Here is a 26941-nt window from a genome sequence, read left to right on the forward strand (position 1 = left end):
TCCACTGTTTAGGCACATCAGCGGCTCTGGAAACGCAACATGACGTTCGATCTCAATCCATACAATTCTGCGTTGAAAAAGTAAAATGGTGCTCCTTCTCTTCCGAGCTCTGCCGTGCGCCCAAACAGTTGTTTTCTCCCACATATGGGGTATCAGCGTACTCAGAACAAATTGGTCAACAACTTTTGTGGTCCAATTTCTCCGGTCACCCTTGGGAAAATACAAAACTGGGGGCTAAAAAATGATTTTTGTGGGAAAAAAAAGGATTTTTTATTTTCACGGCTCTGCGTTATAAACGTTAGTGAAACACTTGGGGGTTCAAAGTTCTCACAACACATCTAGATAAGTTCCTTGGGGGGTCAAGTTTCCAATATGGGGTCACTTGTGGGGGATTCTACTGTTTAGGTACATAAGGGTACCGTCACACATTGAAATTTCCATCGCTACGACGTTACGATTCGTGACGTTCTAGCGATATCGTTACGATATCGCAGTGTCTGACACGCAGCAGCGATCAGGGATCCTGCTGAGAATCGTACGTCGTAGCAGATCGTATGGAACTTTCTTTCGTCGCTTGATCACCCGCTGACATCGCTGGATCGTTGTGTGTGACAGCGATCCAGCGATGTCTTCGCTTGTAACCAGGGTAAACATCGGGTAACTAAGCGCAGGGCCGCGCTTAGTAACCCGATGTTTACCCTGGTTACCAGCGTAAACGTAAAAAAACAAACCGTACATACTCACCCGTCGGTGTCCTTCAGGTCCCTTGCCGTCTGCTTCCTGCTCTGAGTGCCGGCCGGAAAGTGAGAGCAGATCACAGCGGTGCTGCGATCTGCTCTCACTGTACGGCTGCACTCAGAGCAGGAAGCAGACGGCAAGGGACCTGAAGGACACCGACGGGTGAGTATGTACGGTTTGTTTTTTTTACGTTTACGCTGGTAACCAGGGTAAACATCGGGTTACTAAGCGCGGCCCTGCGCTTAGTTACCCGATGTTTACCCTGGTTACCCGGGGACTTCGGCATCGCTCCAGCGCCGTGATTGCAACGTGTGACCGCAGTCTACGACGCTGGAGCGATATTCATACGATCGCTGCGACGTCACGGATCGTGCCGTCGCAGCGATGAAAATTTCAATGTGTGACGGTACCCTAAGGGGCTCTGCAAACGCAATGTGACGCCCGCAGACCATTCCATCAAAGTCTGCTTTCCAAAACACCACTTCTTCCCTTCTGAGCTCTGCCATGTGCCCAACAGTAGTTTTCTCCAACATATGGGGAATCAGCATACTCAGGACAAATTGCACAACTTTTGGGGTCCAATTTCTTCTGTTAACCTTGGGGAAAAAAAATTGGGGGCGAAAAGATCATTTTTGTGAAAAAATATGATTTTTTTATTTTTACGGCTGTACGTTATAAACTTATGTGAAGCAATTGGTGGGTCAAAGTGCTCACTACACATCTAGATAAGTTCCTTAGGGGGTCTACTTTCCAAAATGGTGTCACTTGTGGGGGGTTTCGATGTTTAGGCACATCAGGGACTCTCCAAACGCGACATGGCGTCCCATCTCAATTCCAGTCAATTTTACATTGAAAAGTCAAATGGCGCTCCTTCCTTTCCGAGCTCTGCCATGCGCCCAAACAGTCGTTTACCCCCACATATGGGGTATAGGCGTACTCAGGACAAATTGTACAACTTTTGGGGTCCTATTTCTCCTGTTAATCTTCGTAAAATAAAACAATTTGGAGCTGAAGTAAATTTTATATGAAAAAAAGTTAAATGTTCATTTTTAAAAAAAAAATTCCAAAAATTCCTGTGAAACACCTGAAGGGTTAATAAATTTATTGAATGTGGTTTTGAGCACCTTGAGGGGTGCAGTTTTTAGAATGGTGTCACACTTGGGTATTTTCTATCATATAGAACCCTCAAAATGACTTCAAATGAGATGTGGTCCCTAAAAAAATGGTGGTGTAAAAATGAGAAATTGCTGGTCAACTTTTAACCCTTGTAACTCCCTAACAAAAAAAAATTTGGTTCCAAACTTGTGCTGATGTAAAGTAGACATGTGGGAAATGTTACTTATTAAGTATTTTGTGTGACATATCTCTGATTTAAGGGCATAAAAATTCAAAGTTGGAAAATTGCGAAATTTTCAAAATTTTTGCCAAATTTTTTTTTTTTTAAACAAATAAACGCAGGTTATATTAAAGAAATTTTACCACTAACATGAAGTACAATATGTCACGAGAAAATAGTGTCAGAATCGCCAAGATCTGTTGAAGCGTTCAGAGTTATAACCTCATAAAGGGACAGTGGTCAGAATTGTAAAAATTGGCCCGGTCATTAACGTGCAAACCACCCTTGGGGGTACAGGGGTTGATGAGGAGACGCCTGGTGCTGGCACTTTTTTCCTTCCTTTCCTAACGTGTCATGTGTGCTGTGTCCCGTGTGAATGGGCCCCGCCTGTGTCCGTGGGTCACGTTCTTCCTCCGTTCCGCCGTGTATGGAGGTGTCGGGGCCGCACGGACTGTCCCGGTCTCCGCTCCTCCCGCAGTGACACATCAGCTTACTGGCAGCAGGAAGGGCAGATCCCATGACAAAGATGTCAGCGGCCGCCTCCTCCCTCGGACGTGCCCGCCGTCTGCCTCCTCCCGGATCTCACGCAGCTTCCTGTTGAAGACGTGGCTCCGGTGCTGCCATATTGTGCGGTGACCGTCGGAGGCCGATCAGCAGACAGGCCCAGAACCCGGCATTATCTCCCGCAAACATGGTGAGCGGTGGAGGCGGGCGGGACAGAGGCCGGGGCGGGCGAGGGCACCGGGGACAGGGGCGGAGAGCGGCGGACGGGAGAGCTGCCTCCTGTGTACGTGGGGCTGGGAAGGGGCCGCTCCGGGATCTCCTAGTACGTGCGACACTTGGCTCACACCTCACTGTGCTGGTGACACCGGACACCGGGGACAGCGGCCGGAGGAGCGGGAGTCACTGCCTCCGTACACGGCGCGGATGATGGCCTTATTATCACCCACAGGTGTGGACCTGGGACATCCATTGTCCTGTATGGCGGTGTCCCGACCTGCCCTGATGGCGGCTGCAGCCGAGACACTGTGCGGTGCGACTGTCCGTGTCAGGCTGTAATGTCACTACATACTGTCACCGGAGAAAGGGCAACAAAACACCGGGGCCGAGCTCCCCGTCAGGTATCTATGGGCGACCAGCCCGGGGTCTGCAATCGCCCACCGTGACCTGACGGGCTGGTCGCCCATAGTTACCTGACGGGGGAGCTGGTCCTCCGGTGTGGTCGCCCGTAGTTACCTGATGGGGGAGCTGGGCCCTCAGGGTGGTCACCCGTAGTTACCTGATGGGGGAGCTGGTCCTCCGGTGTGGTCGCCTGTAGTTACCTGATGGGGGAGCTGGGCCCTCAGGGTGGTCGCCCGTAGTTACCTGATGGGGGAGCTGGGCCCTCAGGGTGGTCGCCCGTAGTTACCTGATGGGGGAGCTGGGCCCTCAGGGTGGTCGCCCGTAGTTACCTGATGGGGGAGCTGGGCCCTCAGGGTGGTCGCCCGTAGTTACCTGATGGGGGAGCTGGGCCCTCAGGGTGGTCGCCCGTAGTTACCTGATGGGGGAGCTGGGCCCTCAGGGTGGTCGCCCGTAGTTACCTGATGGGGGAGCTGGGCCCTCAGGGTGGTCGCCCGTAGTTACCTGATGGGGGAGCTGGGCCCTCAGGGTGGTCGCCCGTAGTTACCTGATGGGGGTGCTGGGCCCTCAGGGTTGTCGCCCGTAGTTACCTGATGGGGGAGCTGGGCCCTCAGGGTGGTCGCCCGTAGTTACCTGACGGGGGGAGCTGGGCCCTCAGGGTGGTCGCCCGTAGTTACCTGACGGGGGAAGCTGGGCCCTCAGGGTGGTTGCCTGTATTTACCTGATGGGGGAGCTGGGCCCTCAGGGTGGTCGCCCGTAGTTACCTGATGGGGGAGCTGGGCCCTCAGGGTGGTCGCCCGTAGTTACCTGATGGGGGAGCTGGGCCCTCAGGGTGGTCGCCCGTAGTTACCTGACAGGGGGAGCTGGGCCCTCAGGGTGGTCGCCCGTAGTTACCTGACGGGGGGAGCTGGGCCCTCAGGGTGGTCGCCCGTAGTTACCTGATGGGGGAGCTGGGCCCTCTGGGTGGTCGCCCGTAGTTACCTGATGGGGGAGCTGGGCCCTCAGGGTGGTCGCCCGTAGTTACCTGATGGGGGTGCTGGGCCCTCAGGGTGGTCGCCCGTAGTTACCTGATGGGGGTGCTGGGCCCTCAGGGTGGTCGCCGTAGTTACCTGACGGGGGGAGCTGGGCCCTCAGGGTGGTCGCCCGTAGTTACCTGACGGGGGGAGCTGGTCGCCCGTAGTTACCTGACGGGGGGAGCTGGTCCCTCAGGGTGGTCTGGCCCCCGGGGTGGTCGCCTGTAGTTACCTGACGGGGGAGCTGGTCGCCCGTAGTTACCCGACAGTCTGGCCCCCATCCTCCTCTTACAGTGGGAGCAGGGACCTGACTGGCTGCAGTGTTGCAATCATTGGGTGCATTTTGACTCTTGTGTCCCAGTGTGTGGTGCTGGGTGAGATGACTGTGGCACACGCTATGCGGTGACTGCCCTGGTGTAATGGCCGCCGTGCTCATTGGCAGACGTTGATTGATGGTTGAAGAACTGCGGAGTGTACAAACCGATCATCCAGGAAACTGGGCCGACTGTGTTTCCCATTTATCATGTGTACGGCATCTGCTTTTATGGCAGCCATTATTAACAATGTACGAGGCCTCATACACTTTCCTATAGTAAGGAAACGTGCCCCGACCAGGAGCCGGCTGCACTGGGCACACAGTGTATGGGCGCTGCGCCCCAAGTGCTGCCGAATACTGAGCGCAGGTGAATCCGCTGTGATCACTGAACCGTCCAATACATTGGGTGACACTTAAACTAGACCGTCCGTCTCCACGTGTGATCCTCAGGTGTCTCTGAATGCATAGTGGACATGTGGTTTCTAGAAATCCCCTCCACTATGCTGTATCATCTGGACACTGCACAAGTGCACACCGTCCAGCCCGCAGCATTCAGTGATCTTCTGCACCTACCCTAAGGCATTGCAATGTATCCATAAGCTTGGGTGCTGTGTGGAGGCTCTGTACAGGATGCATCTTTCTTATTTGCGCACCATAGACTGGAATATCCAAGTCTCATACCACACTCAGAAGCTTGTGCATGCTGCAATTTCTTTTTCTAATGCGCAGATTCACTATGTGTAAAAAAAAAAAAAAAATAATAATAATTCCTCATCGGCACTGCCCCATTGAGTAGTATTGGGACCACATGGGATCTGTGGTTTTCTGGGTCACTCGTCCTTCTGTCCATCAGTCGATCACTCGATAATACATGCTGCTGTATGATAAGTGGCGGATTTCTCCCCAACAACACATTCATCCAGGGGAAGTCTATGAACAAACAATGGTCTTGTCTGACCCTCGGTAGGACGATGTCCACTTTTCTAGCATTGTTCTTGTTGAATAGTTTGTCCTCCGTCTGGTGTCATTGAGCAGTGGGGAAGCTGTGGAGACCAATGTGTAAAGGTACCGTTACACTAAACGACTTACCAACGATCACGACCAGCGATACGACCTGGCCGTGATCGTTGGTAAGTCGTTGTGTGGTGGCTGGGGAGCTGTCACACAGACAGCTCTCTCCAGCGACCAACGATCAGGGGAACGACTTCGGCATTGTTGAAACTGTCTTCAACGATGCCGAAGTCCCCCTGCAGCACCCGGGTAACCAGGGTAAATATCGGGTTACTAAGCGCGGCCCTGCGCTTAGTAACCCGATATTTACCCTGGTTACCATTGTAAAAGTTAAAAAAAAAAAAAAAAAAACAGTACATACTCACATTTCGATGTCTGTCACGTCCCCCACCGTCAGCTTCCCGCACTGACTGTGTCAGCGCCGGCCGTAAAGCAGAGCACAGCGGTGACGTCACCGCTGTGCTCTTCTTTACGGCCGGCACTGACAGTCAGTGCGGGAAGCTGAGAGCGGGGGACGTGACAGACATCGGAATGTGAGTATGTAGTGTTTTTTTTTTTTTTAACAATGGTAACCAGGGTAAATATCGGGTTACTAAGCACGGCCCTGCGCTTAGTAATCCGATGTTTACCCTGGTTACAAGTGAACACATCGCTGGATCGGCGTCACACACGATCCAGTGATGACAGCGGGTGATCAGCGACCAAAAAAAGGTCCTGATCATTCCCTACGACCAACGATCTCCCAGCAGGGGCCTGATCGTTGGTCGCTGTCACACTTAACGAGATCGTTAGCGGGATCGTTGCTACGTCACAAAAAAGCGTGACGTTGCAACGATATCGTTAACTAAATCGTTATGTGTGAAGGTACCTTAATGGTCGCTCAGCAGACGACTGCTCTTCAGTCTCCCACGCTTATTGATTGTGTGTGTCCCCTGTGACTGTGCAGTGTTCATGGTCCCCAGCTCTCCATCAGCTTGTGACTATGGCAGGGACCAGAAATAATTTTGCAGTCATTCTAATGAGTTTTTCATCCGTGTACTGGAGCGTCTGAGGCTGGGGTCTATGGTCACCGGTACCATCACATAGGACACCAGGGTGCTAGGACCTTGGCAATCTGTCTTTGCTCGGGGAGTGGCTGCACCATGTACTAAAGTCAATAGGCCCTGTGTGCTCACATCCACCAGACCCACAGACTCTCTCCTATACAGCGTAGTATATTGGAAGTTCTGAATTTCCACAGTATGTAGACAGCGGTTCATAACATCCCGTCCACTACACCGTACTAGAATATGCAGTACACTTTTCTTTTTTTTTTTTGGTCTGGAAGATCTGGATAGAAAATCCTCCTTGGATACATGATGTGTTCTCATTGGTGCTCCTGCCAGTTCTAATGTGCATCAGTAAACGCTGCAGGTCGGACACTGCGTACCTATGCAGCATCCAACCCATCACATCCAGATGTTATAGCATAGTGGATGGGATTTCAAGGAATCTCATGCCCACTATGCCTCCGGGTCACCCATGGAGACGGGACATGCAGCGCGTCTCTCCAGACCGCAAGAGAAATGTCACCAATAGAATGTATTGGACCTGGTAAATCCGCACAGTTTAGTGATCACAGCGGAATCACCTGCGTTCAATAAATGGCAGCGCTATGGATGCAGCAGACATGTGCTCCGGCCAAAGCTCTGCCAATTCCAGATGGTGGGCACCCTGTCTGAAAGCTCCCAGTGCTTCTTCTGCACCAGTTCCTAATGCAGAGGCAGGAGGGGGCTGGCTTACTAACACACTGATCGGTGCTCTTTATGTGGTTGGACAGCCCCCTTTTGGAGTCCATTTATAACTAGTTGTTTTCTGTACATACCCCACAATCATCTGTTATCTACTTTTTTCTGCTTCATTTCTTCATCATTTTCAACCATTTGCTGCCATTGAATGGGAAGTAAATTTTTTTGGTTCTGGCCCTCCTGCTCTTCCCTATACAGTACATTAAAGGGGTTTTCTGGCATTTTTTTTTTTACCCTTTTATTTTAAGTGTAGCCAAAGTGTTCTGTAATCAACAGTACTTACTCACCTGGGGATTTGTCCCCTCTACTTTTTTCTCATGTTGTTGGTACTTGATTGCTGCAGTAAATCATTGTTGACACTTGGATTGACATTGTGGCCAATGATTGGCTGCAATAGTCACTTGCTGAAAGAGGAGACGAAATCTGTCAGAGGACCCGACCAGCAGAACAGCGGAGCGGCAGTAGGCAAGTAGGGGGTGTTTATCATACTTGGACCATCCTTACATTTCTAGCCTAAATTCTCCTATTTCTGCCAGACACATGGTGACAACACCTCAGCCTAACCCCTGAACATATACAGGAACCACAATACACCAGCCACAATGTCTTTTTCCCTACACAAGACGATTTAAAGGGAATTTTTTAATAAATTCAAGGCATCCTACTCCTGCTCTGCCTTTATGAAAGAGGCCCACCTCCCATCAAAATTTGTCCTCTTAATATATTGCAGTCCTATTATATAGCACTGTGTACTTACAATTGCTCATTTTGCCTTTTTACCTAGTTAATTCTTCTGTTTTTCCATTAGATCTATGACCACAAGATTTAAAACAGACTAACTGAATCCTTCTAAGCTCTATGTAGAAACAGGAGGTCAAATTTTCCCTGTATGACTCATGAGTCACTGCAACACTCCCTGGCAGGGGAGGAGGGAGCAGCTGGGTCAGGAGTAGTGTTGAGCGATACCGTCCGATACTTGAAAGTATCGGTATCAGAAAGTATCGGCCAATACCGGCAAAGTATCGGATCTGATCCGATACCGATACCAATACAAGTCAATGGGACTCAAGTATCGGAAGGTATCCCTGATGGTTCTCAGGGTCTGAAGGAGAGGAAACTCTCCTTCAGGCCCTGGGATCCATATTAATGTGTAAAATAAAGAATTAAAATAAAAAATATTGATATACTCACCTCTCCGACGCAGCCTGGACCTTACCGCTGGTAACCGGCAGCCTTCTTTGCTTAAAATGAGCGCGTTCAGGGCCTTCCATGACGTCACGGCTTCTGATTGGTCGCGGCCGCCCATGTGACCGCCACGCGACCAATCACAAGCCGTGACGTAATTCTCAGGTCCTAAATTCCTAATTCTAGGAATTTAGGACCTGAGAATTACGTCACGGCTTGTGATTGGTCGCGTGGCGGTCACATGGGCGGCCGCGACCAATCACAAGCCGTGACGTCATCTAAGGCCCTGAACGCGCTCATTCTTAGGAAGGAAGACTGCCGGAAAGAAGCCGAGGGTGAGTATATTCCTATTAGGTATATACTCACCCTCGGACGCGCCCTGCTTCTTTCCGGCAGCCTTCCTTCTTAAGAATGAGCGCGTTCAGGGCCTTAGATGACGTCACGGCTTGTGATTGGTCGCGGCCGCCCATGTGACCGCTCACGCGACCAATCACAAGCCGCGACGTCATCCCTCAGGTCCTAAATTCCTAGAAGGGAATTTAGGACCTGAGGGATGACGTCGCGGCTTGTGATTGGTCGCGTGGCGGTCACATAAGCGGCACGCAACCAATCAGAAGCCGTGACGTCATGGAAGGTGCTGAACGCGCTCATTTTAAACAAAGAAGGCTGCCGGTTACCAGCGGTGATGTCCAGGGGCCTCCGGACAGGTGAGTATATCAATATTTTTTATTTTAATTCTTTATTTTACACATTCATATGGATCCCAGGGCCTGAAGGAGAGTTTCCTCTCCTTCAGACCCTGGGAACCATACACTGGAAACTTCCGATTCCGATTCCCGATACCACAAAAGTATCGGATCTCGGTATCGGAATTCCGATACCGCAAGTATCGGCCGATACCCGATACTTGCGGTATCGGAATGCTCAACACTAGTCAGGAGGTGAAGAGGGGAATGATAGATGCAGGGACAAGAGACTTCCTGTTTCTATATAGAGCAGTGAAAAGAGACGATTTAACTGGGTAGAAAGGCAAAATGAGAAATTGTAAGTGCACAATGCTATATAATATGATGATTGCAATATAGTAAGAGGATAAAAACGTTGATGGGAGAAGTACAAGACACAAGTCATAATGAATCCAGCCCTATTTGTTTGTATAGAAGCATAATCTGGGCATGCTCTAATCTGGGCAAAGTCAGTGTGAAGAGAGGGGGAGGAGGTGAGCTGTAACCGCCTTTTGTGAATGGTAGATCCTGTGATATGAGCATTTGTCATTATAATCCTGTCTGTAATGATAATGGGACTGTTGAAAATTCCTGTGTACGAATCAGGAAGTGTGAGTCTAACACTGGTCAGTGTGGAAAGTGCTATATGTCTGTCTTTAAATAGTTATATGATAAAAAAAACTCTCAAAGTAAAAACAAATACACTTAAGATAAAAAGCTGATGTAAACAGGTAATTTTCTGATGGCACTTCCCTTGTAGATGAGCAGACTGTTCCCTTTTGGCAGCGTTGTGGCTGGACATGACCACTGTCACCCATAGCACTAGGCACGTTATTGTCCGGAGCCTCGCTAATGGCGTGCTCTCTTCCAGGTGCTGCTAGCTGCTGCGGTCTGTACGAAGGCCGGTAAGGCCATAGTGTCGCGGCAGTTTGTGGAGATGACCCGCACTCGCATTGAAGGACTATTGGCTGCTTTCCCGAAATTAATGAACACAGGAAAACAGCACACCTTTGTGGAAACTGAAAGTGTGCGCTATGTATACCAGCCCATGGAGAAGCTGTACATGGTTCTCATCACCACCAAGAACAGCAACATCCTCGAGGACCTCGAGACCCTGAGACTCTTCTCCAGAGTGGTATGTATAGCACTGCCGCAGGAGATGCTGTGCACACACCACTGTAACATCACTCCTTTTCTGCAGGTTCAGTGAATGCTTCTGCTCTGATTTATCATGTCACATACTATCTACACCAGGGTTGTGGAGTCGGTGTCCATTTTGGTGGAGTCGGTATAAAATAGAATAACTCGGACTTCTAAAATATATAATACACTGGGTTCGGTAGTACAATGCAGTATATGATGTACTGTATATACTCGAGACCCCTAATTTTGCCACAAAAAACTGGGAAGACTTAATGACTCGAGTATAAGCCTAGGGTGGGAAATGCAGCAGCTACTGGTAAATTTCAAAAATACAAATAGATACCAATAAAAGTAAAATTGAGACATAGTAGGTTAAATGTTTTTGATATCCATATTGAATTAGGAGCCCCATATAATGCTCCATGCAGTTCATGATGGACCCCATAAGATGCTCCATACAAAAATATGCCCCATATACGGTAATGCTGCACAAAGGTTAATGATGGCCCCATAAGATGCTCCATATTAAATTATTACCCATATAATTCTGCAGAAAGGTTAAAGATGGCCCCATAAGATGCTCCATACAAAAATATGCCCCATATAAATGCTGCACAAAGGTTAATGATGGCCCCGTAAGATGCTCCATACAAAATACGCCCCATACAAAATACGCCCCATATAATGCTCCATACAGAATATGCCCCATATAATGCTGCACAAAAGTTAATGATGGCCCCATAAGGTGCTCCATGCAAAATAGTGCTGAAAATCTCGGCTTATACACTAGTATATATGGTAAATGTTTTCATAAGAATTTGGGAATTATGAATGTCTGTTCTGTTCCTAATCTAAGGATCTGGGCTTTTAGTTGAGATGAATCTGTGCTGCACTGTATGTACATGTCCTTTGTGACCAGGGCTGTGGGGTCAAAGGTTTGGCTGAACTACCTCACAGCACCCTACACACTACTACAGAAATGGGGGATCCCACAGAGTCTGCTACTCACATTACCTGCAAGATCTCTATGACAGACACATGTAGAACATTACCGGCCAGGTCACCCACTTTTGGTCTCTGACTGGTGTGAGAGGGCTTGACACACTTGGCTGCTTCCTGAGGTTGACACAGGAACCGTTCTGGTAGAGAATCATCTGCTGGTTTATTGTGGATAGCATAGACCATAGCAGGGTTCAGCAAAATAAACAGAGCCTTGCTGGCATAATGGTAAAACCAACAAAACACAGTCCATACGAGTCCATTCCTTCAGGGTTCACCTGCAGTTATCCCGCACAGTCCTTAGCTGTTTTGGGAGCTACAGTGCCTTTCGAAAGTATTCGGCTCCCTGGAACTTTTCAACCTTTTCCCACATATCATGCTTCAAACATAACGATACCAAATGTAAACTTTTGGTGAAGAATCAGCAACAAGTGGAACACAATTGTGAAGTTGAATGACATTTATTGGTTATTTTACATTTTTGTGGAAAATCAAAAACTGAAAAGTGGGGCATGCAATATTATTCTGCCCCTTTACTTTCAGTGCAGCAACTCACTCCAGAAGTTTATTGTGGATCTCTGAATGATCCAATGTTGTCCTAAATGCCTAATGATGACAAATATAATCCAGCTGTGTGTAATCAAGTCTCTGTATAAATGCACCTGATCTGTGATAGTCTCAGGGTTCTGTTTGAAGCACAGAGAGCATCATGAAGACCAAGGAACACAACAGGCAGGTCCGTGATACTGTTGTGGAGAAGTTTAAAGCCGGATTTGGATACAAAATGATTTCCAAAACTTTAAACATCCCAAGGAGCACTGTGCAAGCGATCATATTGAAATGGAAGGAGTATCATACCACTGCAAATCTACCAAGACCCGGCCGTCCCTCTAAACTTTCATCTCAAACAAGGAGAAGACTGATCAGAGATGCAGCCAAGAGGCCCATGATCACTCTGGATGAACTTCAGAGATCTACAGCTGAGGTGGGACAGTCTGTCTATAGGACAATAATCAGTCGTACACTGCACAAATCTGGCCTTTATGGAAGAGTGGCAAGAAGAAAGCCATTTCTCAAAGATATCCATAAAAAGTGTAGTTTATAGTTTGCAACAAGCCACCTGGGAAACCCACCAAACATGTGGTAGAAGGTGCTCTGGTCAGATGAAACCAAAATCGAACTTTTTGGCAACAATGCCAAATGATATGTTTGGCGTAAAGGCAACACAGCTCATCACCCTGAACACACCATCCCCACTGTCAAACATGGTGGTGGCAGCATCATGGTTTGGGCCTGCTTTTCTTCAGCAGGGTCAGGGAAGATGGTTAAAATTGATGGGAAGATGGATGGAGCCAAATACAGGACCAGTGTTGAAGAAAACCTGTTGGAGTCTGCAAAAGACCTGAGTCTGGGATGGAGATTTGTCTTCCAACAAGACAATGATCCCAAACATAAAGCAAAATCTACAATGGAATGGTTCACAAATAAACGTATCCAGGTGTTAGAATGGCCAAGTCATAGTCCAGACCTCAATCCAATTGAGAATCTGTGGAAAGAGCTGAAAACTGCTGTTCACAAATGATCTCCATCAAACCTCACTGAGCTCGAGCTGTTTGCCAAGGAAGAATGGGCAAGAACTTCAGTCTCTCGATGTACAAAACTGATAGAGACATATCCCTAGCGACTTGCAGCTGTAATCGCAGCAAAATATGGCGCAACAAAGTATTAAGTTAAAGGGGCTGAATAATATTTCACGCCCCACTTTTCAGTTTTTAAATTTCCACAATAATTTAAAATGGCCAATAAATTTTGTTCAACTTCACAATTGTGCTCCACTTGTTGTTGATTCTCCACGAAAAATTTACATTTGGTATCTTTATGTTTGAAGCATGATATGTGGGAAAAGGTTGAAAAGTTCCAGGGGGCAGAATACTTTCGCAGGGCACTGTATGTGGGAGTTCCTGCTCTCCCAATACACACCACCACCTGACTGTCATGGCCAGGTATTTACCACCCATGTGATGGTCACATGACCTTGACCTCACACAGGTCCTGTCGGGACTCTACATGTGGAGATACGGTGGACCTCCGCCCACCCGCTTTATGAAGGTCCAGTGATTTACAGCTATTAGCCAGGCTGAGTACATGAGGGGATTTCCAGGCAACCCCCAAATGTACTTTATGCTGGCTACTAGATGTAAATCATTCAGCTGCGGCAAGAAAAACAAACTAAATCTCCGAGCACTAAAAAATACTCGGAGGACCCCCGAGTGTGCTCAAGTATATTCGCTCCTCACTAGTTATTACTACAATAACCCTTAGGGCTCATGTGCACACGACAGGTCCCAGGCCTGTCTGTGGGGAAAAACAATATTACAATATTATTCAACTGGCAGTGCAATCGAACACATTATTACCTGACTTAATCTGTGTGTGAAAAAAAATCATTACGTGCCCTAGTTTGTTCCATAAATCGGATTTCTCATCCCATCAAGTCTGTGGGTGCAGAAAAAAAACACCATATGGAGACACATAACATCGAATTATTATGGATACATTGCAGTTCTGTAACATGACGGTTCAAATGGTTTGGGAAATGATTAATGGCTGCTGTAAAAACCAAAAACGAAACCCTTGGGTGGCAAGTGAGATGAGAATCCTCCCAACTTTGTGCCTGACACTGACCGATGTACCATACATTGGTGAGAGCCTGGTCCTGGGGGCAGGATATGACCTGTTTTGCCTTTTAGGCTTGTGCTAGTGAGGTAGGAGAAGGATGGCGCCTTTACAGGGGTGCAGTCATTCTTGCTCCTAACATTGTGCAGGGGTTCCAGCATAACTCTCTTTAACCCCTTAAGGACCACTCCTGTTTGGTCTTGCCCCGATCCTTTTCCCCCATTATTGCGTTCCCGGAGCCATCATTTGTTTTGTTTTTTTGTAATCCTAGCTATATGAGGGCTTATTTTCTGCTGGTGTTGCATTTCTGAATAACACGTCCATTTTATCATATAATGTACTGAATAAAAGGCAGCCGGGCATGCTTTTGGGTACATGTAATTTATTAGCCACTATCCACTTATGAGAAGAAAGTGAAACAGAAACCAGAATCTCATAGTTTGTAAGCTTGGAGCAGGGCCCTCACTCCTCCTGGTATCTATTTTGAACTGTGATTTTTGTTATGCTGTAATGTCTATTGTCTGTACAAATCCCCTCTATAATTTGTAAAGCGCTATATAAATAAAATTATTATTATTATTCTGCCCCTTTTTTCTTTTCTACGCTATCCTCGAGCTGCACAAATAGAGACTTTCTCTGTTGGGTAGTATGATTAAGATGATATTACATTTAGATTTGTTTTGGTAATGTTTTTTTACAATACACTGCTCGAAAAATAATTTTCGTTTTTTTGGCATATTTTGAGAGCCGTAAGCTGTTAAATCATTGTCAATAAAGCTGTGTGAAGGCTTATTTTTGCATGACACGATACCTTTTTGTGTTAGGCTACGTTCACATTTGCGGCCAGCGCCGCAGCGGCGCCGCATGCGTCATGCGCCCCTATATTTAACATGGGGGCGCATGGACATGCGGCGCACTTGCGTTTTGCGCCGCATGCGTCGCTGCGGCGCCCGCGTCGGGGCGCAGAGGACGCAGCAAGTTGCATTTTTGCTGCGTCCAAATTCAATGAAAAAAACGACGCATGCGGCGCAAAACGCAGCGTTGTGCATGCGTTTTGCTGCGTTTTTGTTTGCGTTGTGCGCTGCGGCGCCGACGCTGCGGCGCACAACGCAAATGTGAACGTAGCCTTACACTTCTTGGGCACACTTACCAGTTTAATTTGTCCTGGAAATGTCCCAGTTCTCCTGCAATTTGTCATCTCCCTTCTTTGCTCCTCCTCATCATTCTGCCAGCACTATAGTTTTAGGAACTTTCTTTTCTCTTCCCAGCATGCATTGCTCCCACCATTGTCCAATGGACAGACTGCCCTGATATGGAAGTCCGCCTCTGCTGTTCCATCTTTTAGTTGGTCAGGAGCCTGTACAATCCACTGGAGCCTGTCTGCTGCCAGGGACGGGTTACACATGCCAGTCCTCAGTGGAGTGAACACCTCGTGGCTGCACTCTGGAATTTTTTTTTATTGGGGGGTGGATGTGAGCGGTTGTGATTTGCTGTTTTCCTGGCTGAGTAACGGTGATGAATGACCAAGCCTGACTTACACTGCGCTACTTACTGTCCATGTGCTCACTACTAGGCCATTCTCTCAGTAGCTGGACCGCCATTTGTTCTGCTTTTACCTTTTTGATTTTGTACGTTTTTCCCATATTTGTTATAAGCCGATTGCTTGTCGTGTTTGTCGGGAGTTTGGTTCTTTGACCCTGGAAGTATAATGATCTTCTTAGGAAAGGGAAGCAAACCTAATAAAATGCTTATCATTCAAAGAATAGGTCTCTTTCTGATTAATTTCCTTATAAGAACTGTTGGATAAGAGGTTTTATCTATGTACATCAGCATCCAGCCATTGCATGGGTCATGTGTTCTGTTTTTCCTTTCCTAGATTCCTGAATACTGTCGAGCTTTGGAGGAAACTGAGATCTCCGACCATTGTTTTGATCTTATATTCGCCTTTGATGAGATTGTGGCTCTGGGATACAGGGAAAATGTGAACCTGGCCCAAATCCGAACATTCACGGAGATGGACTCGCATGAGGAGAAGGTGTTCAGGGCAGTCAGAGAGGTGAGGCTCCGGACAGGCTGCACACACTACAGTGGTTTCTTACTGTTTTATTATATGTGATTCATATTTCTATCCCTTATTCTGCTTTTATCCAGACTCTTCTGTAAGTCACTTTCTCAGTGTTAGTCTATGGCGCACTGCTTTGGTCCCATAGACTTACATTGGACAACAAGCACTGCCCTTTGATCAGTAAGGTTACGTTCACACCATGAGTTTTGGCGCTGTGTATTTCTGCTGCATCACAAGTGCAGCATCTTACATTTCCAGTAAATTGGACGGGTTTCTAGAAGTCTAATGCCACGTTGTGTACACTGAGCTGCGGAGCATGTTTGATATCCACACTATGTCAGTTTCTCTTACGGTTACGCTGAGTTTCATGTGCAGATTTTCCCATAGAATTGCACTAGATGTGGAAAATCCTCAGGTAAAAAAGCCCATACAGAAACGCACTAAAGACATGTGTATTCTGCACTCGAGTATCAATAACGTTTTGTCAAATCAAATACCAGGAAGCGTCAAAAACAAAGCGGCTTCATATAAAACATGGCACCAAATGCTACAAAACATAAGTTATTTCTTGTGCAGCATCATGAAGATAAATGTATCTTGAGCATTGTGTGGGAATAAGACCTTCACTATATTTTTTTCTTTCTACAGACCCAGGAACGAGAGGCAAAGGCAGAGATGAGGCGCAAAGCAAAGGAGTTGCAGCAGGCTAGGAGAGATGCCGAGCGCCAGGGCAAGAAAGCGCCAGGGTTCGGAGGTTTCGGGAGTTCTGGCAGTTCCTCGATGTCTAGTAATGCTGCAGCATTGATCACAGAAAACATCATGGAGCCGGAGAAGACAAAGTCTGCTCCTATGCCAACCAGGTAACCGTTGCTCTTGGCGATCACATTTCTTTTCAGTGCTCCTCTTCTTTTTTTTTTTTCTAAGTTCCTTTGAAACTTTGTTTCAGGCCTTCAGGTTCTAATAAAGCCCTAAAACTTGGAGCCAAGGGAAAAGAAGTGGATAACTTTGTGGACAAGCTGAAGTCTGAAGGAGAGACCATTGTTACCCCAGCTGCTGGCAAGAGACCATCTGAAGTGGCAAAGGTCCTGCCTCCCCCTGTCAATGTTGAGAGGTCAGTAAGGAGTGGGCTCTTTACCTGTCTCACCAGTAATTTTCCGTGATTGCTTCCTAAATACCATGAATTCTGAGTAATAAGGATTTCTCTTTATTTAGCGTTCATTTGAAGATTGAAGAGAAAATATCCTTAACCTGCAGCAGGGACGGTGGTTTGCAAAATATGGAAGTCCATGGTCTCATTATGCTTAGAGTGTCAGATGATAAGGTTGGAAGGATCCGTGTGCATGTCGATAATGAAGACAAGAAAGGGGTACAGCTGCAGGTGAGATGCCAGGAGAGCTGTGGCATACAGGGGCGTCGCTATCATGAGGCCACTTGAGTCAGCTGCTTCAGGCGGCGCCACCTGCTGATAAAAAGGGGGGCGGCATCTGAGGGGAGCGTTCTTTCAGATGCCGACTTGTGCCTGTGTTTGGCCGCTCTTGTCTCCCTGACATCCTGTTAATCCCCTGCTGTGCTGCCGCCCGCTTCATACTGTAAACTATGCACTGTGATTACTGGTGTGCGGTGGCTTTTACTCTCCAGGTTCAGCAACTCAGAGAGGGGAGGTGTCCTGCAGGAGAAGGACACTGGCCAATGAACGCTCTCACATCACTGACAGAAGAGCTGATTGGCCAGTGCTCCTGTCCTCCTGCATTGTGCCTCTTTGAAGGGAAGAAGCGAGAGCCAGGAAATAAGATCAGAGAGGAGCCACCTGTGCTTGAAGATGCTGGAGAAGCAGCTCCAATCCACAAGTTGACAGATCCCCTGCTGGGCAATCCCTGCACAGAGAGTGGGTGTGGGGCTCAGCTGCTGTGAGCAGGGGAAGCTACACATGTACACCAGCCCCCAGCCCTTAGCGCAGAAGTGTGTGTGTGTGTGTGTGTGGGGGGGGGGGGGGTGTTGTGTGTGGGTTGTCTCTCTGTTGTTGTGTCTTTCTGTGAGTTGTGTCTGTGTGTGTCTGTATGGTCTGTCTGCGGGTTGCGTGTTTGTGTGCGGGTTGCGTGTCTGTCTGCTTGTGTGTGGGTTGCTTATCTGTGGGTTGCTTGTCTGTTTATGCATGGCGTCGTGTGTCTGCTTGTGTGGGTTGCGTGTCTGTGGGTTATTTGTGTGTAGGTTGTGTCTTTCTGTGTGGTGTGTAGGTTGCGTGTCTGTGTGTGGGCTGCGTGTCTGTGTGTGGGTTGTCTGTCTTTCTGTGGTGTATGGGTTGTGTCTGTGTGTCTGCGTGTGTGTGGGTTGTGTGTCTGTGTATGTGTAGTTTGTGTCTCTGTGGTGTGTGGGTTGTTTCTGTTTGTGGGTTGTGTCTGTGGTGTGTCTGCCTGTGTGATGATTGTGTCTCTCTATGGTGTGTGGGTTGTGTCTGTGGTGTGTCTGTGGTGTGTCTGTTGTGTGTCAGTGTGGGTTGTGTCTCTGTGTTGACTGTGGGTTGTATCTGCGTGTGTGTGTGTTGTATCTCTGTGTGTGGGGTGCTGTGTATGTTTGTGTGTTTAGATATATTGTGAGAATACTGAGGTGTGTATGTATATACACTTGTCCTGCATGCATGTTCTGTGAATATGATGTGTACCGGCTGCTGTGCATCTGTTTACTAAGGTCATGTATGATGTGTGTCTGTGACTGTATGATGTGTATGTAATGAACATGTGTTGTCCAGTACATGTGTGCTGTATATAATGTAATTTAACCCCTTCACCACCTTTGAAGTTCATATACGTCAAAGGTTGTATCCTTGCCTTTGATATAATCTCACACACTGGCAATATACTATATGGAGGACTATATGAAGCCAATTATACCATATGGAAGTAATTATAATATTTGGAGGGCTCTGTGGGGGGCATGATAATACTTGAAGGGCTATGAGGAAGCCTTTATACTTTATGGAGGGCTGTTTTGGGGCCATTATACTGTATGTAGTTCTTTTATACATTATGGAGGGCTGTATGGGGCTCACAGCTGGGGATCATACTGTGGCGGGATAGTTGAGGCGGTACAGTAAGGTTATCATACTGTGCGTGTGGAGGAATCATTGTGGGGGATCATAGTGTTTGCGGGGCACCTTTGTTGGCATCATAGTTTATGGGGCAATGAAAGAGGAATCTGGGGGCTTCAATAGGAGGAAAATTACTTTGTAACGGCAGCAAAGTTGTGAGATACGTACCTATGTGATCCAGACAAATTATTTTTTTTGGAGGAGGGGATGGGGAAGTAATAAGAGCTTGTGGTTTGGGGCCCCATGATCTTTTTGTACGCCCTGGTGCAGGATGCATTGTCCTTTTCACAAACATCTCTGCTGGAGGACAGATGGCCCATAACTTACACAGCATGTCCAATGCTGCCCCTCGGTACATACAGGCATTCAGCCATATTTTTCTTGAGTGTCGGTTGTGCTCGCTACCCTTCCCACTCTCACATCCCTTACTCAACCCAATAGGAAGGCCCCTGCTATTAGCTCCGGACAGCCCCATGTGCGGCGCTTGTGATTGGCTAAGCTTTTCGGGAGAAGGAGGCGTGATCTGTTTGGACATCTTTTTTCTATTTCTCTAAATTAAAACGTCCACTATTGTCCTCATTTTTACAGTATAGATATAAATCTGTATGAACCAGATTTATTCCTACCGATTTAAACAAATTTACTATGGGGGGGCGCCGTTCTGCACTTCGCCTCAGGCAGCACAGAGGCTAGGTTCACCCCTGGTGGCATAATCCTAAAAATCCTGGTCTTTTTGCAGTATGCTTGGCTGAGGTATTTAAAAAAAAAAAAAAAAAATCTAGTGTCACATACCAATGTATTACCCCTTTATTTTGACTGTTATGTGCACAAGTCCATAAATGAGCCTTCAAGAAAAGCACATCCAGCCCATGAATGGCAGCACTTCCCAGGACTCAAATGCAAAGATGATATTTCATATTTTTTATTTGGTAGTTTAAAATAGAGGAGATACAACACGTTTCGGATACAGTATATATCCTTCTTCAGGTATCATAAAAACACAGTACAAATCCTACTAGTATAAAATTCAATCGCACTTTAATATAGTTTTTTTTTAGTTTTTTTTTTTTTTTTTAACTGAGCATTCTCCGATCCAATTAGCCAGATCCGCTAGTTGGATCCGTCGAAAAAGTGAATCCATCGCATCAGTTTTTCACAATCTGCGACGGATCCATGGAGCCAACGGATTGTGACTGACAGCAAAAAACTGATGTGTGAAAGGGGCCTTAGTGCGACATAAGCAAATTTGGAAAGGTCCCACCCAGTTCTTGGATTAATCCTTAATGGCAGCTGAGTCTTCCTTTTGGAGATTATACAAGGGGACATAGAGGCTGGTAAAAGGATAATTACCCTTTAGAAACATCTATGCCCCGTGTATAACAACCTTTAGAAGCAGCTGTGCCCACCTGGTATAATTACCCTTTAGAAGCACCTAGGCCCCCCCTTGTATAATTACCCTTTAGAAGCAGCTAGGCCCCCCCTTGTATAATTACCCTTTAGAAGCACCTAGGCCCCCCCTTGTATAATTACCCTTTAGAAGCACCTAGGCCCCCCCTTGTATAATTACCCTTTAGAAGCACCTAGGCCCCCCTTGTATAATTACCCTTTAGAAGCAGCTAGGCCGCCTTGTATAATTACCCTTTAGAAGCACCTAGCCCCCCCTTGTATAATTACCCTTTAGAAGCAGCTAGGCCCCCCTTATATAATTACCCTTTAGAAGCAGCTAGGCCCCCCTTGTATAATTTTTCATTAGAAGCAGCCAGGCCCCCTTCTTTATTAGCAATTGTTTAATGTAAGCTTTAGGCTCCTTGTGGAAATTAAGGTAAGTCTAACCCCTGATTTGTGTGTTGCTAATTTGCTATCTATTGAAATGGTGTTTCCCTGATGGCCTTCTTTACGGCTCCGTGTGCGTGCTGCTCACCACTTTGGTCTGTGTGTAACAGTTTTCTCTTTTTCTGCAGACTCATCCAAATGTGGACAAAAAACTTTTCACATCTGACTCCTTGATTGGATTGAAAAATCCAGAGAAGTCTTTTCCCCTTAATAGCGACGTTGGTGTCTTAAAATGGCGACTTCAGACAACAGATGAGGCCTTGATACCTCTGACAAGTGAGTCTATTAATGTTACACATTCCTATGTGGCAGATGTGGGGTGAGGCGTCTGCAAGACAGCAGGGATTATGTTCTTGTATGAGGACGCAGCCAAATCTCAGTTTTGTTTTAATTATTTACTTCTATTGAAATGGTTGAGATTTTTTTTTTTTCATCGACGTAGACTTAGAGCGGCTTGTATTTTTCAGAACACGTTGTAGGTTTTAAATACATCATTTGCTTTACCTTATACTGTACAGAAAAATTGGTACATACATCCCAAGTGAGGCAGAATGGTGGAGAAAAAAAACTAAATTTCCACCTTTTGTGTTTTGGGCTTCATTTTTAGGGGGCAGTAAAAATTACCTGGGATCATGATTCTCCAAAGTCAGTAGGATTACAGTGATGCCAAACATATATAGGGGATTTTGTTAATTTTTCTTAAGGCACCAAAATAGTAAAAATAAAATAAAATATTTTTTAATCAACAGTTTTCAAGATCCGTAACTTTTATTTGATGAATCTCTTTGAGGATTTTTTTTTTTGCACTTCATGCTGTTGATATTAATGGTACCTTTTTGAGATACATCTTATATTTTATGGCTTTTTTTTGTGCATTTTGTGTTGTAGGTGTGGTGACCAAACAGTAATTTTGATTTTTTTTTCCATTACAATGTCTACTATATAAGTTAAACAATTTGAAACTTTCATAGTTCAGACTTTTGTGGGCATAACAATATCAGACACATATTTTTTTTGAGTAAATGGATGGTGAATTTTTTGTTAATTTTTCTTCTCCCCATAGGGAACTTGATCCTATGATTGTGTGATCACATATTCTATACACTGTAATATTAACATCTTGCAGTTTATTGTAAGTCAGTTTCCTTCACAGGTGTACCAGCATGATGGCAATGGGGGCTTTCAGCAGGCAAAGTAAACCAAGCTCATGTTTCGGGGGATGATGAATTCCTAGAACAGACTACCGGGTTGGATAGCTTGGTTTAAATACTGCAGTCAATGTTTGTCAGCAGCATTAAAGGGACTGTGGCAGCACAGAATGACTGTTCAAGCCAAGCAAAGGAGCTTGGTCGCACTGTGAAGCACCGATCATTTAAAGGCACCTTCTTCTTTTCCATCTATGTTTGCCTTTTTCTGGCTCTATAAAGCTACAGCTATCAGTCAAAATAGAGGGGTGAAGATATAGGGAAAAACGGTAGGTGGGAACATGCACTTAAATGATTGTCCCTACCAGGGGTGCACTGAGCGCCTGTACTTTTGGGGTTTGACTGCAGTAATCCGCTATTATATAGATATTATATAGAATAGCACAGCTTTAATCCTGATAGAACGGAGCAGCAGTGTGGATGTCTGCTCACTGCCCCATTCATTCCCTGTGGGGGCGGCTGAACTCTCCACTTGGCTTTTTTCGGCAGCTTTGTAGGCAGTGAGTGCAGCCTGAAGATGCTGTGCTCTGGCTGTTACATGAGCAAACCCCCCAGCACAGCCCAGTACATCATTCCTTCAGCCATTTCTCCTCTGAACATCTCCCAGTCAGTGCAGACAGTCCTCCGACCCCTCACAGCCCAGTACATCATTCCTTCAGCCATTTCTCCTCTGAATATCTCCCAGTCAGTGCAGACAGTCCTCCGACCCCTCACAGCCCAGTACATCATTCCTTCAGCCATTTCTCCTCTGGGCATCTCGCAGTCAGTGCAGACAGTCCTCCGACCCCTCACAGCCCAGTACATCATTCCTTCAGCCATTTCTCCTCTGGACATCTCGCAGTCAGTGCAGACAGTCCTCCGACCCCTCACAGCCCAGTACATCATTCCTTCAGCCAGTTCTCCTCTGAACATCTTGCAGTCAGTGCAGTCAGTGCAGACAGTCCTCCGACCCCTCACAGCCCAGTACATCATTCCTTCAGCCAGTTCTCCTCTGAACATCTTGCAGTCAGTGCAGACAGTCCTCCGACCCCTCACAGCCCAGTACATCATTCCTTCAGCCAGTTCTCCTCTGAACATCTTGCAGTCAGTGCAGACAGTCCTCCAACCCCTCACAGCCCAGTACATCATTCCTTCAGCCATTTCTCCTCTGGACATCTCCCAGTCAGTGCACAGTCCTCTGGACATCTCCCAGTCAGTGCAGACAGTCCTCTGACCCCTCACAGCCCAGTACATCATTCCTTCAGCCAGTTCTCCTCTGGACATCTCCCAGTCAGTTCAGACAGTCCTCCAACCCCCTCACATGTCCCCTGCTTTACCCATCGGAGATCTCCCTGCTTCCCGCTCCATGGGAGCAGGCTAAACACCACATGCTCAAGTCTTATATCCGAATCTCAGTGATGAACGGGTCCAGTTCTATTGATCACCCACAGCTCTCTTCTCTCTTTCTAGTTAATTGTTGGCCGTCGGAAAGTGGAAATGGCTGTGATGTAAATATTGAGTACGAGCTACAGGAAGATAAGCTGGAGCTGAACGATGTGGTTATTACTATCCCATTGCCGTAAGTAATAGTCCTAAGGATGGATTGTGTCTTGTGGTTTCATTTTCATCCTATTCTACAGACTGGACTTTTTGTTATATTTTCTTTGTGCTTTAATATGTCAAGGCAGAAAGGTGATTATACACCTTTCCTTTCCCTGAAGTATTAGTGGGTACTGAGGCTAAATACTTGTGGCAGAGTGCAGATTTTGTGGGATGTCTGCAGATCCCATCTTTTCTGGATAATGCCCAGGTCGTGGAGTAGATATGTGCTGAGAGCAGGCATGTTGTTCTTTCCCTCTTACTAGGGAGTATAGGGAGGACTCGCAGCCTATGAAAGGCAGAATCACAAAAATCCCCAAAGCTTAGTAAGTACTAGCATGAGAAACTGATCAACAAGTTACTTGGAGGTTGGCCATTACTTTATTACTGGCCTAACCTTGGGATTGGCCATTGACATCTGATTGCCGACCAGCTGTTGACATCGGTGGTGGAAAGTTCTCAGATGCTTCTGTAACACAGCAGCTCCCACATTTTTTTAGTGACACCCATTCCCCTACCGCTTCCCGATCAGGTGTTATCAGCAGGAATTAGTCATGGATCTGTACCTGCACTATAGGTTTGACAAAGCTGTTGTGTTCAGACAGCATCTGGAAACTCCTGGCCTCCGCCTCCGCTGATCAGCAGGGTACCGGGTGCCACTTCCCACTGATCTGATATCAATGACCTATCAAAAGAATAGGCAATCGATAAAAAAAAAAAATAGCGGCTACCCTCATTAATTCTTATTTAGTAATCTCACTAAGAAACATTTACCTTTGTCTAGTTGATGTGCTGATCTTAAAATGAAAGTAGCAGCCCTCCCATGAAGATTTATTTTCTTACATAGATCTGTATAGGCATGTATTGTAATGCAGTGTTAGCATGCTCGCCTACCGCTACCTCCTCCGGGATCCAGTGACGTTCTGCTCCTCTCCCGACTCTCCGGATCACTCTATAGGTATGAGCCAGAATTCTCTTTACAATGTAATTCTATAATGCCTCATAATGTAATGGACTTGCATTGTAAAAGCCACTTCTGGCTCACACACAGATCAGTGTGACCCGGAGAGTGTGCAGAGCGATGACGTTACTCAGAAGAGCGGAGCGGCGCTGGGTACTGAAAAAGATGGCTGTAGGTGAGTATATGAACACATACACACTATACTACAAGCACATATACACAGGTTTAGAAAAAAAATCCTCATGGGAGGGATTTTTTAACTATTGGCTTACTTACGGATGAGGACTTTCTTAAAATGTACTGCAATTCATTAACATGAATAAAAGTTCATGTTTGCCCGGTCTCGTATTACTGTTGGCACAGGCCGGCTTCGGATGTGCACTGTAAGGATTACCTTTTGCGTAGTACAAAAGATCACTTCACATGACAGGATCATCGGGTGATCATCAGCCTGCTTCCCTAGTAACACTCACTATAATTGTTCATTGTAAAAGGAATTTAAGGTTGTTCCCTTTTACCCATGGAAGGGTAGGTTATAAGTCACAATTCATGTGTCCTCTGTGTGTTAGATCTGCAGCTGTCACCCATTAAGCATCACTGAATAAGTCGCATCAACTCCTAGTATCTATATTTTTTCCTTGCCAAGTTTAAGAGCTGAAAGTCATCTGACGGTAGATTAGTCTTAGAGATGACACATTTCTATCTCTACTACCTCCATATCACAGGGCCGGAGTCGGAGCTCCAGTGATTGGAGACATCGATGGAGACTACCACCACGACGGTCGGAGGAATACACTTGAGTGGACTCTGCCTGTTATTGACTCCAAAAACAAGAGTGGAAGCCTGGAGTTTAGCATTGCTGGACATCCCAATGATTTCTTCCCCGTCACAGTGTCCTTTGTATCCAAGAAGAACTACTGCAACCTACAGGTTGGAATACTGCCGCCTGTGTAATTCAGACGGGCAGATTTTATTTATGGCGTAGTAAACGTGTGTTTTATGGAATAAAGGAGAATTATGTACAGAGAAACTATAACTAGAGGTCGGTGATGAATTTGACCGCCGATACCTGGCACTGGGACCCCCATGGGTCACTAGAAGGAGGGTCCTGACCCCCTTGTTTCTCCTTAGAATGGTCGTACATGAGTCTGGTGGCATGGCTGTTTGGAGATTGCTGTTGGTTCTTTCATGTCTGTTAGACTGTGGTACCTGAGCACTGTTCTTGGCTACCTCCATGGCCCCTAAGCACTGGATGGAGCAGCAGCTTTCATGCACAGTGTGCCACTGCTTTCGATTACATCCAAAGTCAGGGGAAAAAGGAGTTGAGTTGGAATGATGGCGACCCCATCAATCAGACCGTATTTTGTGGAAAAGCCCATTACACTGGCCATAGACATGGTAATCTTCAAGGATCCAAACATTGGAGAGTTACTTGTTCATTGGGTTGACTAATGGACATCTAACTGGAGGGTCTTAAGAGTAGATGATGTCTGATGACCGCCATGAATGAATTCTCGTAAAGTCATTGGTTCATGGGTTACATGATCCTTTTTGGACATGTGCTGGGTGTCTGGTTCATTTGGGCTTACGGGTGGATGTGTGTTGGTAGTCTGTGGGAGAGAAGTAGTTACATAAGGTGCTCTCACGCTCTTTGTTTTTGTTTTTTTTAGTTTGGCCTTAGGCATAGTAAGCGGGCTTGTTTTTATTTCAGCAGATACTTCTTACTCACTGTGCCATACTTTACAAACCTGGAGGATGATTTTTTCTCTCTCTTCTGCAGGTGGCCAAAGTGACTCAGGTGGATGGCAACAGCCCTGTGAGGTTTTCTATCGAGACTTCGTTTCTTGTGGACAAATATGAAATCCTGTAACCAGCAGAAAGAACAAGGGTCTATCCTGGAAATCATTTTCTGTAAAATTTCTGAATAGAAGCAACCAAAGGGGTTTTCTCTATGCATTGCGCTTTTCAGGCGGCGTACAGAAAATCCCAATAAGTGCTATCCTGCAGATCTTATTCACTCCTTCCATGGAAAGGAAAAGCAGATTTTGTTCCATGTACTATTTTTATTTCCTACTTGCAGAAGGGGCAGTACAAAAGATTGTCCTGCAGGAAGTGCTCCGTGCACGTCCCGACATTGAGGGAAAACTCGATTTCAAAGAAGAATAA

At 46.5% G+C, this 26941-nt stretch overlaps 1 protein-coding gene across 2 annotated transcripts; it reads left to right on the forward strand.

Moving 5' to 3' along the window:
• The first annotated feature begins 2503 nt into the window (after positions 1 to 2503).
• On the forward strand, positions 2504 to 26941 carry ARCN1 (archain 1 coat protein complex I subunit delta). Of its 2 annotated transcripts, none has more exons than XM_077250600.1 (10): positions 2504 to 2768; positions 10102 to 10365; positions 15925 to 16104; positions 16762 to 16973; positions 17060 to 17224; positions 17326 to 17491; positions 21160 to 21307; positions 23686 to 23794; positions 25501 to 25705; positions 26556 to 26941. In XM_077250600.1, exons 1-10 carry the CDS (start codon positions 2766 to 2768, stop codon positions 26643 to 26645), a joined length of 1542 nt encoding a protein of 513 aa, XP_077106715.1. In that variant the 5' UTR covers positions 2504 to 2765; the 3' UTR covers positions 26646 to 26941. The 2 variants fall into 2 exon arrangements, with proteins under 2 accessions (XP_077106715.1, XP_077106717.1); XM_077250602.1 differs by lacking the exon at positions 2504 to 2768 and adding an exon at positions 2862 to 3026.

The sequence above is a fragment of the Ranitomeya variabilis genome, chromosome 4 (assembly GCF_051348905.1).
Source record: "Ranitomeya variabilis isolate aRanVar5 chromosome 4, aRanVar5.hap1, whole genome shotgun sequence".
Classification (NCBI taxonomy): Eukaryota; Metazoa; Chordata; class Amphibia; order Anura; family Dendrobatidae; genus Ranitomeya; species Ranitomeya variabilis.